Source organism: Lithobates pipiens, unplaced genomic scaffold, assembly GCF_037356315.1.
Source record: "Lithobates pipiens isolate NorthernLeopardFrog02 unplaced genomic scaffold, aLitPip1_a1.2 Scaffold_18, whole genome shotgun sequence".
Taxonomy (NCBI): Eukaryota; Metazoa; Chordata; class Amphibia; order Anura; family Ranidae; genus Lithobates; species Lithobates pipiens.
In genome coordinates, this window is record NW_027507758.1 from 569,612,711 (window position 1) to 569,630,890 (window position 18,180).

The window sequence follows — 18,180 nt, forward strand, 5'->3', positions numbered from 1 at the left end:
CTTGCAGGACTTTTTGTTGACGCCCTGCCAGCGCCTTTGTGTGAAAGCACTCGGGCTTTTACATTGGGATTGCAGTTGCGGCTTCTTTCGGGTGCTTTACAGGCGCTTTTTTTAGAGCTAAAGTGCCTGAAAAATGCCCCAGTGTGAAAGGGATCTCAGTGTGAAAGTACTCGGGCTTTCACATTGGGATTGCAGATGAGGCTTCTTTCAAACGCTTTACAGGCGCTTTTTTTAATGCTAAAGCGCCTGAAAAATTCCCCAGTGTGAAAGGGGTCTTAAGGGCAAAGGGACAGTGTTGTCTGATGGCTACCCCTTCCCCAGAAAGACATACGGTAATCACCAATCCACATTATATTGCAACCTCCCTACTTAGACTGAGCCCTTACTTGGTGCCTCTAACAGAGAGGGACCTCTAGGTATGTGGAAGCTCATGAACTACACCATGTGCCAGTGCTTGGGCCTGAGAACCCAATCTCCAGATTCAAATATTGGCATGTTGGTGGTGTAGTGATGTCACCAACCAAGGGATGTTCTAACACGTTTCAACATCCAGGGTTGACTGCAGTGGAAAGGCAGCAAGGGAGTGTGGATGGATGCATATGCTATGCCGGGAGGGTTGAAAGGGGGTATCAGGAGATATGCAATATTGCCCTTAATAAGCAAATTATAATGTTTTTTTAAATGCACCCCTTTACTCAGAGTCAGGTGGTTGAGCAATATCATCCATTTTTCATTTTTTATTTAGAATATCCTGAACATATAGATGATGCTGTAATATCCAGCAGGTTTTTATATGAATAACTGTCAGTTCTGAGTGTTGCGTCTTTTCATTTAGTGTGAGATCTCCCCATTGGCGGTTGGCAGATGTTATGTCTGAACATAGAGATAAATATCCTGGGTGCTGCAGAAAAGAGCAGCTGCTTGTTATGCTGAAATTCAGAATGCTGTTACATGGCACAAGAAGCCCGTGTCTTTTCTCTAGAAGTATTTCCCTGAACCACTAAGGGTTTTCCTCTTCGGTCATCCTGACTCTGCACTTTTTCAGGAAGGCAAAGAGGAACATGTAAGCAACAACAGCTCATAGCAATCTTGGGGATTTGAGGCAAAACAAGGGCTAACAAACGGCATTTGAGACAGAACATGAGACCCATCAAGCGGTATTTGGGTGCAAAAGTATTGCACTAAGGAAATCCATGCCAAAAAGACAGCTAAAATAGCTTAAAATAAAAAAGAATAGAACTGAAAATGCATGGCAACTTAGCTTCCATTATCCTGAACCTAACCTGTAAGTTCAACTAACTTCTATGGGTTCTCAGAGCTTTTTTTTTGCCTGATTTGCAAGTATGCATACCATACTTTGCCCTCCTACGTGTTGCTTTGTCCATTGCCATTGACATCTTGTCCTGCTCTTTTTCCAGGTCTGGGTCTTCTCTCTTTGGCCACTTGACAGCCACTGATTGTGTAACTGCAGCACATGCATGCTGGAGTTACTGTACATTGTCCTGGCATTTAGGCACCTTTATCCAGAAAGCAAAACAAAAATGGCAACTTCTCTAATTAATTGTTGTTTTTTTTTGTTTTTTTTAAAATAAGGTGCACATGGACAGAAAACACATGCTCACCCATCAACGTTTCCTTACTGCCTCCCCATAGCGGAGGTCTTCATTGAGCTTTGCTGGGATACTGATGTGTCTTTGCACCTTTAGGGAGGAATATGTTCTCTACACCCTATCCTATTCTAAATAATACATACGACATATCCAACACCCAACATTATCCAGCTAGCTAATAAAAGGCCCACATTAATGAAATTACAGAAGAGGTCATTGTAAGCCTTTCAATGTTTTGAGGCCCAAAAATAAACTTATACACTCTCTACATTAATGGAGGTGACATCCCTATGGTATACCCCATATGGAAAAACATTTGTGCACACCTATCATTTCCCTTTCCGAAACCATAGGTTTAAATATGGAGCTGGCATCAATTATAGCAATAATTGGGTAAGCCTTTCCACCAGATTCTGAAGATGGTCTTTGGAAATTGGTGCCCAGTTTAACTAAAAGAGCATTTTGGGGTCAGGCACTGATGTTTGATGAGAAGACCTGGCTCACAATTAGTATTATAATTCACACTAAAGGTGCAGACCATTTCAGTTCCTCAACGCCAAATTTATCACACCATTACTTAATGGAAAAGGCATTGTGTACAGCTATGTGAACAGTCATGCTAGAGCAGAAAAAGGCCTTCGCCAAACTGTTGGAAAGTGCACAACTGTCTAAATTGTATTTGTGCCATGTAGCATTAATTCATTAATAGAATCCTTCACTGAAGACATCTGTGCTCAAGAATTTGGAGGGGTATCCATATACCCTAAATCAGGAGTGTCCAACCTACAGCCCAAATTGACTATGAATGCAGCCCAACACAAACTTAACGCTTACTTAACCACTTCCTACCTGCTCACAATGTACTGCAGATGGGTACCTGTATGTCACTGCCTACTTCTGGGTTTAGGGTGCGTGCATGCACACCCCTCAGCAAGTAACAGCCAATGATTTGGCTAATCGGCTGTGTACATCACACGCCAGAGCTCTGTGCAGAGAGAATGATCTCTCTGTTTCTCATCCCTGAAATGTAGAGATCTATTAGTAAAAGCAGAACACTTTACACACATTACACATTTAACTCCTTGATCACTCTAGATCAGTGATGGCGAACCTTGGCACTCCAGATGTTGTGGAACTACATTTCCCATGATGCTCAACTACACTGCAGAGTGCATGAGCATCATGGGAAATATAGTTCCAAAACATCTGGGGTGCCAAGGTTCGCCATCATTGCTATAGATCATGGGTGCTCAACCTGTGGTCCTCCAGCTGTTGCAGATCTACAAGTCACATGAGGCATTGCAAGCCACTGACAGTTAGAAGCATGACTCTCAAAGGCAGAGGCATGATGGGACTTCTAGTTTCACAACAGCTGGAGGACCAAAGGTTGAGCACCCATGCCCTAGATGTTAAACCCTTCCCAGCCAGTGCCATTAGTACAGTGACAGTGTATAATATTATTACTGCATTAATGTCTTTGATGATGTCAGTGGCAGTTAGTCAGTCCCCCCCCCAGCATCAGTTTGTGTCAGATTTCCCACCGCACTATTGCAGTCTCGTTATAAGTCGCTGATCACCGCCATTAGTAGTATAGAATAAAAAGAAAGTCCAGTTTGCTTACCTCCCCTCATGTGTTCTGACTAAGAGGCCAGCCACTTCCACCTGGTGGTTTTTATAACCTCTCCTCTATGCATGGCTCCACCCCAGGCCCTATCAGGGAACCCTATATTAACCTGTGTACTGCAAGCCAGTGGTGCTGATCAACCATTGTGTATCATTGTGTGTTTGGCTTCCTGTTTCCTGCTTGCCATGTGCTCTATGTTTGTCTCTGTTACCGACATTGGCATGTTCCCTACGATTGCTATCTGCTTGCGACCTTGACCTTTTGCATGTCTCCAACCATCCCTGTCTGCCTGTGACCCTGAACCTTTGTCGTGTACTCTGTTGTTCCTGTCTACTAGTTGCCCTGACCTCTGCTGTATCCCCTTACTATCCTTGTCGTTCCAGCCTGCTGCTTCCTTCTCCTGTAGTCTACTGTGAGCGTGAGCTGTGAAACCCTAGGGGGTCGCGACCTGGAGCCAGTCTGCATTCTCACCACTGGAGGCTCCGGCGAACACCCGCTGGCTCTTAGACTCCGCGTCCTGGGGAATCTATGCTCCAACTCCCATTGGGATCTGTGTTAGTGATCCTGTAGACCTGTGTCCTGAATCTACCTGGGTACAATGCGCAGCAGTCAGTCCTAAGGTCCACTACCTGGCGGCGCACTTCCGACTCCTACGGAGTGCATCTGTCACCTGGTCTCAGGTGACCTGAAAATATGTTTTATAGCAGAAAGTAAAAATAAATATTGTTTTTAAATATGTGGTATTTTTTGTTTATATCTCAACCAATTAAAAACCCAGTGGTGATCAAATACCACCAAAAGAAAGCTCTATTTGTGTGAAAAAATGATATAAATTTAATTTGGGTACAGCATTGCATAACCGTGCAATAAATAGTTAAAGCAGGACAGTGCTAATTAGTAAAAAATGGCCTTGTCATGAAAGAGGTAAAATTTTCCAGAGCTGACATGGTTAAAAATGTTACTGTTTTTGGAAATTCTTGTAAACACATGCGGATGAAGAAAAATATGACAGTGTCTCTATTGGTCTTTTATAAGTTTTATCATTCCAAATTAAAATGTCCCACTCTTCACAATCATACCTTATTTATGTCATCAGTTTTCAGAGGGACCTTTATTTGTGAGCAACTATTTTCAAGGATGAAGCACACAAAGTGCAAAATTAGATGAACACCTTGAGAATTCATTGAGAATTATTACTACATCCATCCAACCAGATATTGATGCATTCATTTATCAAAAACAGTGTCCAATATGGCACTAGTTTTATGTTGACTTCTATTATTTTTATATTAAAAAATATTACAAAAAAGTGATGTTTTATTACTCAGATAGGTACATTATCTATATCAGTGGTCAGTGGCGGCTGGTGTTTTTTTTTTTTTTGGGGGGGGGCTGCAAACAACACCCCCGGCCAGCGGCACCCCCAACGCGGTCATTGGCTATTGTCACAAAACTGGGTGGGCTCTGCGCCCCGAGCCCACCCTTTTTTGAAGCCTATTAGAGCCCTTTTAACACGTGCTTCGAAAAAAAAAAACAAAGGACATTGGGATCCATGCTTTGGGCGCCCTTCATGTAGATGAGGGGGCCGGACGCATGGATAGGGGGGGTGGTGCCATGCGCCCCTAATGGACGGGCCGCCACTGTCAGTGATCGTTAACTTGTGATCATCTCTGGGACTTTTTCCGCTCATCGGCTATCCTTATCGTTAGTGGATTTTATGTATGGCCTAAGACAATTCCTCTTCTTCCAATGTGACCCATGAAGGTCTATAGGTTGGACATCCCTGCTCTAAATGCAGAGGTTACAACCCAGTTAAAAAAAAGTATGTGACCTATGGGCTAAGCTACAAGGGAGATTTTCCATTACTTCCCCATTCCCAGCGTTATGCTTATTACTAAACTACAGGTGTGCTTTAATTTTGCTCAAAAGTTTCAATTTTCGGATTTTGTTGCCCTTTTAACAGATATGCACGCTTGTTAATTACGTCTTGTGCTGCTGCAATATGTTTTTATTCATCTCTTCATCGCTCAAATTGAAAGGGTTAATTGATTTTAATTAACTCTCGGAAGTTGCTAATTAGACTTAGCAGGCATTTAATTAGAGTTGTACCAGTTAATGGCTCAGTTGTAACCCCTTCCCTGCCTGACAGTCTGCACAATAAAATGGAAAAAACGGCAATGTGTTTCTTCACTTTCAGCCTTTAATTAATTGCTTCCAGTATCTTGCAGTAATTATTACTGTAACTGCCTTTCAGAATTGGCTCCAGACCAAACATGAAACAGAAAACCTGAGTTTAGTATTAAAAGTGTTGAGCCATGTGGGTGGGAGGGGGTGGTTCTCATTTTCCAAAATTTCAGTGATTTTATGAAATGCATTGGAGTCAATGGGAAAGGTTACATTATGGGGATTTTAAATGGGGTAATGGCCTTTAAATGGCTCAAGCTCCTTTACCATCTTGGACTTGTCCTTGTGCCAAAACTTGGACCCTTATTAGCTTCATTAAAACATTATGTTATTTTATTATTATATACAATAATATATTAATATTTCACAGTGAAAAATGTAAAAAAATACAGTGCAAAACAATCCAACACACACAAAAGATTAAAACACAAAGAACACGAAATCAAACAAATTAAACTACCCTAAATACGAAAAAAAAAATCTTCTAATTAAGAAAAAAATAAATCTTGTTTTCAAGCAAATTCTGCCTCAGCAGACGGGGAGGGGTTTTAGGGTTCTGTCAGCTAGGTGCAGATAACAAGTAACAGTTCAGGTGTGCTGATTATACAAAGAGTTCAAAGCACATACCATGAGCTGGTCTAAGCAGAGCAGGTCAGCTGGGACTAGTAGTACACCGCTGCAGACGAAGGTAGATGATTGCTGGACCTTGTAGTTCACTGCTGTAGGTGAGGATAGATGATTGCTGGACCTTGTAGTTCACTGCTGTAGATGAGGATAGATGATTGCTGGACCTTGTGGTTCACTGCTGCAGATGAGGGTACTAGTAGAATCAGGCAAAGCGTAGTCTAGGCAAGCTGGGTCATACACAGGTAGATCAGAATCCAAACGGTACAGAATCAGAAGCAAGTACGGAGGGTCAAACAAGCCGGGTCAAACACGAAAGTCACAGAGCAAATATCAGCTGGATCAAACACGAGTGAACTCTAACACGAGCGCTGACTGAATGCTGATACAGGTGATTTAAACGTGAGCAGGCCAATCACTGTTGTTTCCCAGACACAGGCTGTGTCAGGTGAGTTGTGCTGGGTCCTAAAGGGATTCTAGTACTGACAGGTTCCCTTTCATGCATGGACAGTATATGGCCATGGGGGAAAGTGTCCTCCAGCAAGATTTGAAACATACCCTATGTGATTAGATGACAGGTCAGTTGGCATGTAAAGTGCAGCACTAAAATATGAGTACAATTCTTTTGAATAAAATGTACAAAAATAAATAAATGTCCATAAGTGAAAATATGGGAACCAATGTAGGTCCTAATAGTGATAAAACCAAAAAGATCCACCACCAAAGTCACCAGTCGCTTACTGGAACAATTGAACTCAAATTAGGTGTACACCTAAAGGGTCAATCAGGCTTTTGTGAGGTACCAGAGATGGTTCAGGCTCATAGCAAAGGCTCAATCTCCAGGGGGTGTTCAGACCAGTGGATATCAGCAGATAGGACAATATATAGGGCAGACAGCCTGATCATTAGATATGTAAAGGAAAAGGAGGGCACATAGCGTAATTCCATATGAAATGAATGAAACTTAATCCAAAACTATAAAGGTTACACTCACAAAAACAGCGCTTGTAAGGCAGTAACAGCGGAATCAGCTAGACTTCCAGACGCGTTTCGCTTCAACAGGCATCATCTGGGATGACATCTGAATAGGACAATCTTAACATAGTAAAAGCTTTTATTTTTAGTTTTGCATAGAGTACTGAGGAGTTAGACCCCTAGCCAGCTTCACATTGCTGTCTGTGACCCTGTTGAGGAGATTCATTCTCTTCCTCTATATTTGTCCTGGTGACCATTATTATTGGGAATGAAAGTCAGTGAAATTCTAAATTCTGAGTTGTAACCAGAACAAGAATAGAGGAAACATCTTCCAATGGGGATGTTTGTTCTGGTAAGTGCTGTCTAAGCCCCTGTACACACGGTCGGACATTCTGCCAACCAAATCCGTCGGATTTTGTCTGTCGGATTTTGCCCGTCGGATCTTGCCCGAAACTGTTGCATACACACGGTCGGACTAAGTTGACGAAAAATCCGATCATTCATAACGTGATGACGTAATTTCGTTACGATGGGACTAGTAGCCAGTAGCTTTGATGTAGGAATTTGATCTGAGCATGCGTGGCACTTGGTCCGATCAAAATTCTCTACACATGATCGGAGTATGTCCGATCAAACCAGTTGGTCGGAAAATATTTCCAACATATTGGAAAATTGGGTCCGACGGAGATTCGGACGGAATCAGTCCGATGCATACCACACACAGTTGGATTATCCGACGACACGGTCCGATAAGACGCATTCCGACGGTTCTCCGGCCGTGTGTACAAGGCTTAAGAAGAGCTTTTTGGAGAGCTTTTCCTCTCACTTCCTGTCGTGCCTACAGGAAAAGAACTTAAGGGAGGTCTCCGCAATAGCACACAAATAGTAAAAATTGCAAAATGCAAGAAAGAATGCAAATGGAACAGTGGACCATATGGTAAACTTTGACTACATAGCTAAATACTTTCAATGGAGATGTTTGTTCTGGAAAGCGCTGTCTAAAAAGAGATTTCACTTTGGATTTTCCTCTCACTTCCTGTTGTGTCTACAGGAAAAGAACTGAAGGGAGGTCTCCCGAATAACACACAGATAGCAAAAAAAATGAAAAAAGCAAAAAAGAATACAAATGGAACAGTGTACCATATGGTAACCTTGGACTACATAAATACTGTCACTATCACTGGAGATGAACCTTCCTAATGTATGTGAGCTGCAGTCTGTCCTTTACTAGCTCAGTTGGTATTGCACAGTTGGCTTGCAGAGACAGAGATTAAATCTTGATTGCAAAATCTACTTTAACAGCAACTATGTACTATGATAGTTTACCTGGTTGGGTGTAAATTGAACAGATTGTTTAAGCCCCCGTACAAACGATCACAAAATTATACAAAAAATACCACTTTTAAAGAGATCGTATGATGACCTGACCATTGCGCGGATTTCATCCAAACGTATCCGCAGGGAAAAACATGAAAACACAAAAACTTTTTTTCGTATGATACCAGGTCATACAACTTTAGTTTAATCAGTACAGTTTTCATCCAAAAATACTACACATATACAATACATTGCTTCCAAATTTTTATTCTGTTGTACAAGAATTTTCATACTTTAGTAACCTCTTTGTTTTCGATATTGAGGCACGGATGATCATTTGTCTGATAATCACATCGTGTGTACTAGGCTTCAGGTGAGCCTACATACTACATAGTTGTTGGTCTAAAAAATACTTTGCATAGATTGTTCAGATTATAATGTGCATGGTCAACTTTAAAAATCAGAAACTAGATGCCAATGAGTCAAACATCTGCTCTTCAATCCCTGAGATACTTTGTCTTTTTATTCCTGGGGTCATTAATCCTGCAGTAAAACATTGCTTTAATACAAATTCACCATTGAAGGCCTCTCAACTCTTCACCAACCTCAGAGGGTGTAGGTCACCTTAGAGTTTGTGAAGTCTCCACTCTATCCTATCACAAGTCCCACAAGAACGAAGGCCAAACTCCACACTTCTGCAAAGTTTTATTTTCCACAATGGCTATTCACTTCAGCAGGAATTGAGCAGCTAAGTCAAGCTGTTTAAATTGCTGTGATTTCTGGGTAGAGGGGCCTGATAAATAGACAATTGGTTGAGACTGTCTAAATCCAACAGTTTTTTTTTCTGATGGAGTAGGGAGAGCTTAGCAGCTCTGCAATTCTATCATGTTTGTATTGTTGTCTGTGTCTCTGCTGGGGAGATTCACCAGAGACAATTTTCATGGGAGTTATGCCACGTACACACGATCAGACTATCCGGCGGACTTAGTCTGGCGAACTTCCGAAGGCGGCGACATTGACTTCCTTCGCTAGTCCCGGCTACCTGGAGGCGCGCTCAAAATGAACTGACTTTTCTCCGTGCGCGGAAAAGTCCATTCATTTCAAAAGTATGGCAGACTAGCACACACACGGCCGTATTGTCCGCCGGACTGTGAGACCGGCGGACAGATTTTGAGTCAAAACTACTTTCTAAGTCCGCCGGACTTTTGGGTAAAAAAAGTCCACCGGAGCTCACACACGGGCGGACTTTTCTGCCGGATAGTTTGATCGTGTGTACACGGCATTAGGCTTCATGTACACTGCTGCTGGTAAATGGACGTTTAGGAGCAGTTGGGCATTTTTTTCAGCTGCCCCTGAACTCTCCTCTATGTGATCTTAACAGTACATGTACATAGGGTCGTTTATTGTTGTTTCTAGGCAGTTGAGTTTAGGCGCATTTTTTGGAAAGCAAAAAAATGCGTTCAGAACGGATGTTCAGAGGCATTTAAAACAGCCTGTAAATGTGGCACCTCACATTTAGTTTACTGGTGTTTTTAATTTTCAAACATTTTAAAAAAATGCAAACATGGCTAAATGTAGCTAAACGCGGCTAAATGGACGTTTTTTAAATTAAATCGTTCAGGAGAGGTTATGAAACGTCCCATGTACATTAAGCCTTAAAAGTAAGTTGCCACTGGAAAAGGATGCTTGTTGTGGTGATAGCTGTCTATAAATTTCCCTTCATGTTGGGCCTATGGGATAGGAAGTCAAGGAAATCTCATATCCTATCCAAAACAAAAAAAAAGTTTTGGCTTGAATTATACTTCAACCTCGAGATACATGTAACTTTTCTTCCCCCGTTTTTTTTTTTTTTTGTGAAACACACCCAAAAACTCCACCCATTGTCAAAAAAAGTGCACACACAAAAAGAGTGACACAAAACGTGCAACGGGTGTTACACTGGTCCTCCACTAGGGAAGGACCTTACCCTAATCCCCCGGGGCATTAGGCTCCAGACGGGGACAAAGGTACTTCATTTGGTCCATCTGGTCCATCTGGCCGAAACAGACGGACCCCTTTCTCTGGAGGGTCTGCCGAAACAGACCCACCCAAGTACTCGGTGGGGCTCCCCCGAAGGGAGACACCATGAGAGAAGGCAAACTAAGCCAAAAGGCCATGTCCACCCCCCTGCCAAGACTTTCAGGGTAAGTCCAAGGACCCATACCCTACTCACAGTGACAAACGTGTAACACATTTGCAAAAAAAAATACAAAAAAGTGACAACACGGGTAAAATAAATAGGAAAGTGGGGAGAAGGAAGTGGGAGAGTGAAAGAGTGACCATTGTGCAATTCAATGGCCAGGCCCTCCAGCCAGGAATAAATATTTCTCCTGGTCCTAGCCAAAAGGCTCAGCTCTAGAGGCAGGTGTAAAAAAGTGTGTATGGTGAAGTGACCATGGTGCCTTAAATCAATGTGACCCTCACTCACAGTGATTGTACGGCACCCCTGAACTGCCACTTCAGGGGCACATTCACCATAGTCTTTTCGTACAACCCTGACCAACAACCCAGACCACAGCAACCCCCATCCCAGCCAGGAAGGCCTGAAGTTCTGGAAGCTTGGTGAGAGCCCTTTGCCATCAGGCCCCACCGTCGCTCCCATCACTCCTACCTAATTACATTTGGGACATACTAACCGCTCCTCCCCCTCAAGCAAGAGAGGAGCTGGTGTTCTCTCCCAACAAAACTGACTGGAGCTAGAGCTACCACAATCTAGGCCAGAAGGCCAGGGACCCGACCCTCTGGGTCAGACCACATGCAGCACCCATCCCCATCAGGAGCACCAGACTCAGACTCGACCCAGCTGACACCAGCATGGATGCCCAGACACTGGCACTGCTGAACCGCCCTTCCAGGTCCAATGACACCATTGGATTTGCATGTGTCCTCCCCACACTCGGGAGTAACACAGCGCCTCCTTCGGAAACTGATAAGAACAGATACTACACTTGATCTTAGTGCCCCGTGTCCACTTCAAATTTCCAAAGTAGGAAAAAATTTATTTTAAATTTCGCTGTATCTCCAACCTCCAGAGGCCTAGTGGTGACCCCCAGAGTCAGGGAGAGCTGACATTCCTCCTCAGGGTGCAGGTTACTAGGCATGGTGGGTGTAGTGCAAGATGGAAAGATGGGCGCCAGTCACTTTTAAAATGTATTTCTCTTAACAGGAACAGGGGAGAGAGGGCTATGGCACAGTAAACCCTTAGGCTAATGCAATAGCAACTTGGCAGACCCCACCGACCAAAAATAGAACTAGGCAGACAGCAATACATAAAATGGGCCTTTAAGTTGAATGCATGCAATGTACCTTTTAGCAACTGCTGTCTCCTATGGCAACAACTTCACCTACAGTATCCCACTGTAGATCCTCAAGCTTAGCTCCCAGCTACCTGATGGTCTTCTCAAGCTTCACTCACAGCTACCTGCTGTATTCTTCAAGCTTCACCCATGCTACCTGCTTGACTCACAGCTAGCCACTGTACTTATCTTCAAGCTCTACTTACAGATACCCATTGTACTTCTGAAAAGTCTCTACTGAAGCTTTTCCACTTACTTCACCATCCCCGGCTAGTGAAGCGTCTACTCAGATACTCCTTCAGAACTCCATCCCTTTGACACCTGCTTCCAGCAACAAGAGTGGTTGACCCTCTGGCAACTTCTTCTCCTATGTTTCCTGGCAACAATCAGGCTCCTTTCAGGCTGAGCCTCTGTACATGTGGTCAGGCCTCAGGCTTCAGGCCTACACCTCTGCTGCTGCTCCACACACATCCACCCAGGCTGGGTGGAAAGAACCCTGATCACCTGACTCCTTCCAAATAAATAGACTATCCCAGCATGCTCAGCGGCCAAAGAAAACTCCTGCTGATTGGCTGAGACAACATAGAGTATCTGACAAAAGTGAGTACACCCCTCACATCTGTGTAAATATTTTATTATACCTTTATATGTGACAACACTGAAGAAATTACAATGTAAAGTAGTGAGTGTACAGCTTGTATAACAGTGTAAATGTGCTGTCCCCTCAAAATAACCCAACACACAGCCATTAATGTCTACACTGCTGGTAACAAAAGTGAGTACAGCACCAGGTGAAAATGTCCAAATAGGGCCCAATTCGCCATTTTTCCTCCCCGGTGTCATGTGATTTGTTAGTGTTACAAGGTCTCAGGTGTGAATGGGTGGGGCAGGTCTGTTAAATATGGTGTTATCGCTCTCACTTCCTCATACTGATCACTGGAAGTTCAACATGTCACTTCATGGCAAAGAACTCTCTGAGGATCTAAAAAAAAAAGAATTATTGCTCTACATAAAGATGGATAGGCCATAAGAAGATTGCCAAGACCCTAAAACTGAGCTGCAGCATGGTGGCCAAGGCTATACAGCGGTTTAACAGGACAGGCTCCACTCGCCATAGTCAATCAAAGAAGTTGAGTGCACATGCTCAGCGTCATATCCAGAGGTTGTCTTTGGAAAATAGATGTAGGAGTGCTGCCAGCATTGGTGCAGAGGTTTAGGGGCGGGGGGTCAGCCTACCAGTGCTCATACCACACACAGCACACTGCATCAAATTGGTCTGCATGGCTGTGATCCCAGAAGGAAGCCTCTTCTAAAGATGATGCACAAGAAAGCCCATAAAGTTTGCTGAACACAAGCAGACTAAGGACAAGGCTTAATGGAACCATGTCCTGTGGCCTGATGAGACCAAGATGAACGTATTTTGTTCAGAGGGTGTCAAGCGTGACGACATCACGGAGCTGGTGGATGTTAGAGACCTTGCGCTCCTCCACCTTTCGTTTGAGGATGCCTGACAGATGCTCAATGGGGTTTAGGTCTGGAGACATGCTTGGCCAGTCCATCACCTTTACTCTCAGCTTCTTTAGCAAGGCAGTGGTCATCTTGGAGGTGTACTTGGGGTCATTATGTTGGAACCCCGCCCAGTCTCCGAAGGGAGGGGATCATGCTCTGCTTCACTGTATGGTCTTGGCCACCGTGCTGCAGCTCAGTTTCAGGGTCTTGGCAATCATCTTATAGCCTAGGCCATCTTTATGTAGAGCAATAATTCTTTTTTTTCAGATCCCCAGAGAGTTCTTTACCACGAGGTGCCATGTTAAACTTTCAGTGACCAGTATGAGAGAGTGAGAATGATAACACCAAATTTAACACACCTGTTCCCCATTCACACCTGAGCCCTTGTAACATTAACGAGTCGCATGACACCAGGGAGGGAAAAGGGCTAATTGGGCCCTATTTGGACATTTTCACTTAGGGGTGTACTCACTTTTGTTGCCAGTAGTTTAGACATTAATGGCTGTGTGTTGAGTTATAAAATATTTCCAAAAATGTGAGGGGCGTACTCACTTTTGTGAGATACTGTATCCAGTTGTCAGCCTGTAATACAAAACACAGCAGGGTATGTAGGTATGTATTAAAACAATGTGCCCTATGAAATGCTTATAAAGGTTATTCAATTTAGCCGTAGAGTTTTAATCAAGTTTACTAATACTACTTTTTGGCCTGGGCATCTAGTTTTTAAGGACATCTGGTTACAAAAGGGTTAAAACAGACCATTCGTGTAGTGCCATTTATAAGATCTCATACCTGATAAAAAGTCCTGTGATGTTGACTATATTGGCAGTGCTATTTGGAAGAGAGAAAGCATCACACGCCCTGTGGCACACATGGAGGTAAGCCAGGGATTCTGTCACACGGATGGTTCCCACTTGTACGGTGACATCACACTGAATGGCGGTGTTTAGATTCTCAGGGCACCGTGCCCCGGACTCTAGTGTCATGTCACACAAGAAGCTCCATGAACCTACGAAAAATAAAATAGATCTCTTACCAACATGGTCACCTTGAATACGTACCATTCCCAAACCCCAGTATACAAACCTTTCTTTATATATTTATTTGGCAATGCTGCTACAAGCAAATATAAAAGCTAATAAAAATAACACGTGCTAAAGGAAGAATGGAACTCTTTGTAACAGGATAAATATTTATTGGACATAATTTATTTTAACCATATCACTACAGATGTATTAATTTTAGTTCTCATGCATATATTGTATATTTCAAAGGGAATACTTGGCAAGCATGTTTGATGCCAGCCAAGCGCCCACCGGGTGACAGGTAAGAAATACTGTATTGAACTGAACAGGATATACAGCAGCGCTTGATCAGTGTTTTGCATGTAATGTTCAGGCAAAGCCAGCCATTGAAGTCAACTGTTTCTCCTGGTGTAGATAACATGAGTTAACATGGGCAGGCAGATAAGAATGACCTTTTACAAGAAAGCTTCACTGAGCATATACCAACAACGACCATGCACCGGGTCAGAAAAATAATCCACCTGGCCGAGAAGAGCCAAATGCACTACATAGCCAAAATGTGTTGACACCTGATCATTATGCCTACTTATGGCTAAAAGTATGTGAGCACACCTCCAGATGATTGAGTTCAGGTGTTTTCAGTGAAGAGTACTGTTAATGCTAAAGCATATGTAGCAAGGTCCCAGGCCTCTAATGAGGACCTCCAGGGCCAGGGATAGCTGACATCTTTCTATATGAGGTGGGTTGTAAGGCATGGTGGGTGCAGAATTATTAGAGTTATTGGGTGCCAGGCACTTCTTAAATGCAAAAGAAAGTTTATTTCCTTTAACAATCTTTTTTGGGGAGAGAGGGTTAGGGCCAGGACAAACTTAGGTAGTTTCAAGGTTAATTGTCAGACTCCCAGACTTCAATAGGAGGACAGCCATGCAGGGAATGCTGTCTCCTATGGCAACAGTTCTTAACACAAACGTAACAGTTTCTCTTTCCCTATGATCACTCCTTGTAGTTATTCGGCCAACTGAGCTTCCTGTCTCTCACTAGACCCGCTGATTCACTGCCACTGAATCCCTTGAGCTCCTCCAATCTTAAACGGTATCTTCCTCAAGTGTCACCCATGCTTCTCTGCTGGGTTTCTAGCTTGGCACCATGGGCATAGCAGAAGGGTTTGCAGGGGTCACAATCGCAACCCCGACCCTAGCTCCAGGGGGCCTCTGCAGGCTCCCTGTCATATTATCATACCCTCCACAAAATCCAGCTCCGATCTGCCCTAGGGCCCCACAGCCACGCTCCAGTACTGGGCTTCTACTTTGCCTTCCACAATCCACACCCCTCTGTTCCCATTGGTTGGGGAGAAGCTGTGAGCCATTTCCTGAATGGAGAGGAGCACAAAGTGAGAACAGCCCAGGATGGGGAAGTGTCTGTGCTGTGTGCTGGCAACATGGAATGGTGACTAAGCTCAGCGAGGCAAGAGGAGGAGAGTGCCGTCCTGTAGCCACGATGGGACCGATGACACTGGGGAGGTATGAGACTGCTCAGTGTCTCCTAGTCACCAGCTGGGATTATCTGTACCCCCCCCCCCCCACCCAGGGATGTCTACTTACCCCACTTCCCTGACAACTGTGGAAAAGACACTCACTCTCGGGAGTTGACCTTCCCCCAACACTGACAGAGAAACCTTCAGAAATTGCTAAACAAATCCCTTAACACTTCCTCGGGGGGCTCCTGAAGGGCTGCAAGCTCCAGATTTTGTGTAATCTGGCTTTGCCCTCCCAGATCTAAATTGCCCTCCCCCAAGCCCTCTGACCATCCCCTCCACCCTGCATGCTATGCCCAGCTGCTGAGCTCCTTTCCCATTACAGTATTCTATACTGTTCCTCCTCCGCGGGGCTGAAATCACATTTCTTTACAACACAGCCTGTCAGCCACGATTTGCACAAGGTGTATCTGCCTACCGCAACTACACTGTCGTTCTGACCAGAGAATTTCAGAGGTCAGAAGGGCAACATAAAAGCCAGATACACCCTGTGAAGACTGACAGACTGGGATTTCAGCCCTCTGTAGTGTAAAGGGGAGCTGTATACAGTGCTGGGATGGGAAAGGAGCTCTGCCAAGTGACCTGTCAGGGGTCCCATCCTCTGATTCTCTAGCGGTAATCCCTGTCCTCTGATGTAAAGAGGAACTCTGAGAACTCCAAAATCTTAAGCCACTTTGAGTATCTTGGTGTGCGGTGGATGTATCTGCACGGGCGTTGGAAGTAGTGTGGGGGGGGGGGGGCCCAGGTCAACTTTTGCATCGGGGCCCACAAGCTTCAAGCTATGCCTCTGCTTGGCATAAAGATACATCTCAAACTTCACCCACACTGGTCTGCTCGGTCCCTGGCTTGGCACACAAGGCTGCTCTACAAGTGTCACCTCCGCTGGCTGGGTCCCTGGCTTGATTCCCACGGACGCTTCCCGATTCTTCACCGTCCCCATCTGGTGACAATGCTGCTCCGGTACTTGCTTCAGTTACTCACTGTGGCCCCTGGTAATAAGGCGGATAGGCCCTTACTGGCAACAGCTTCCTCTCTACCTCTGACCATGACAGGTTGGACTGCAAGCCGCAGTCCCAATCTTATGCTGCTCTCTTGCTTCTGGATAGGTCCTCAGACAGCCTAGCAGCCAGATGTGCCCCGAGATAAGCCCCATCTCTGGCCTAGCAGCCCAGGCAATACAACACAAGTTCAACCAGACAGAGATCACCACCCGAATATATTGGCTCTCTCAGCAGGCCAAGGGATTCAAAAAAAACCCTGCCCATTGGCTGAGATTCCCCATATACCCATAACCTGACCTTGAGTTGCCCTTCTCATATCTAGTACCACCAAGCACCTGGCCACCTAGTGGTAAAAAAAAAAAGTGCAAAACTTAGGGAGAAATCAATAGATCTCTAACAATTAACCAGGATAAGTATTCCTAGCAAGTAAATTTGTGAGGAGCAACTCTGCCTAAATTCCAGGGTGCTACACATACAAATATATTTTAGACACTTTCATTCTTCTAACCTAAAGACTACAGTTTGGGGAAGGCCCTTTTCTGTTCCAGTTACAGTATGACTGTGCCCCTCTGTAGGAAGCCAGTTCCATAAAGACATGGTTTGATAGGTTCACAAAGGAAGAACTTGCAAAAGGGGGCTGCTTCTATCTTAATAGTATCCCTTCAATTCTGCATTTACTCTACATGCAATATTAATAGCATCGGCCTGGCAATACGAGAAATATAGAGCATAACATTCTTATCAGTTACATTGTTCTTAGCCAGGGGTCTCCAAACTTTCTAAAGAAAGGGACAGTTTGCTGTCCTCCAGACGGTAAGGGGGCCCAACTGTGGCCATTGGGAGTAGAAATTGGCCTGGCGTCAGTGGGAAGAAACAATGCATCTTTGGTATTAGGGAGAGGAATAGTGCCCCATCATCGGTGTTAGTGGGTTTAATAGTGCCCCATTATTGATGTCAGTTGGAGGAATAGTGAAACATTGTTGGCATCAATTGGAGAAATAGTTTCCCATTGTTGATGTCGGTAGGAGGAATATTTCCCCATTGTTAGTGTCATAATGTCTCTTATCAGTGGAAGGAAAATTGGCCCAAGGGTCGGATAAAAGCAAGAAATGGGCTGCATCTGGACCTGGGGCCACAGTTTGGAGACCACTGTTCTTATCAATCTCTGAAGACCGCATGCTCCCACACCACCACCACTACCACTATGTTATACAGAATAGGAGAGGGGAGGTGTTTGTAGCCCTGACCTATGGTGAAAACGCTGCTTCTCTATAGATACAGTATGGCGATTGAGAGTTGTCTACCTAGAACAGGAAATGCGTTTTTGGTAGGACCACCAAGAAAAAATAAATGTCAAAAAAAGTTGAAAAAGAAAATGAATGCAGCCACAACATATAAGGCAGCCTTTCTCAATTTTTTTTTTTTAACATGGGAAACTTTCT

At 44.2% G+C, this 18,180-nt stretch overlaps 1 protein-coding gene across 2 annotated transcripts in view; it reads right to left on the bottom strand.

The window, feature by feature from the left end:
- The window catches only part of PKHD1 (PKHD1 ciliary IPT domain containing fibrocystin/polyductin), a 975,887-nt gene that overhangs the window by 726,642 nt on the left and 231,065 nt on the right, over positions 1-18,180 (bottom strand). For both annotated transcript variants that reach the window (XM_077489019.1, XM_077489018.1), the window contains one exon: positions 13,971-14,187. In XM_077489019.1, the coding sequence (XP_077345145.1) occupies positions 13,971-14,187 (217 nt within the window). The remainder of the gene's footprint in view (positions 1-13,970; positions 14,188-18,180) is intronic.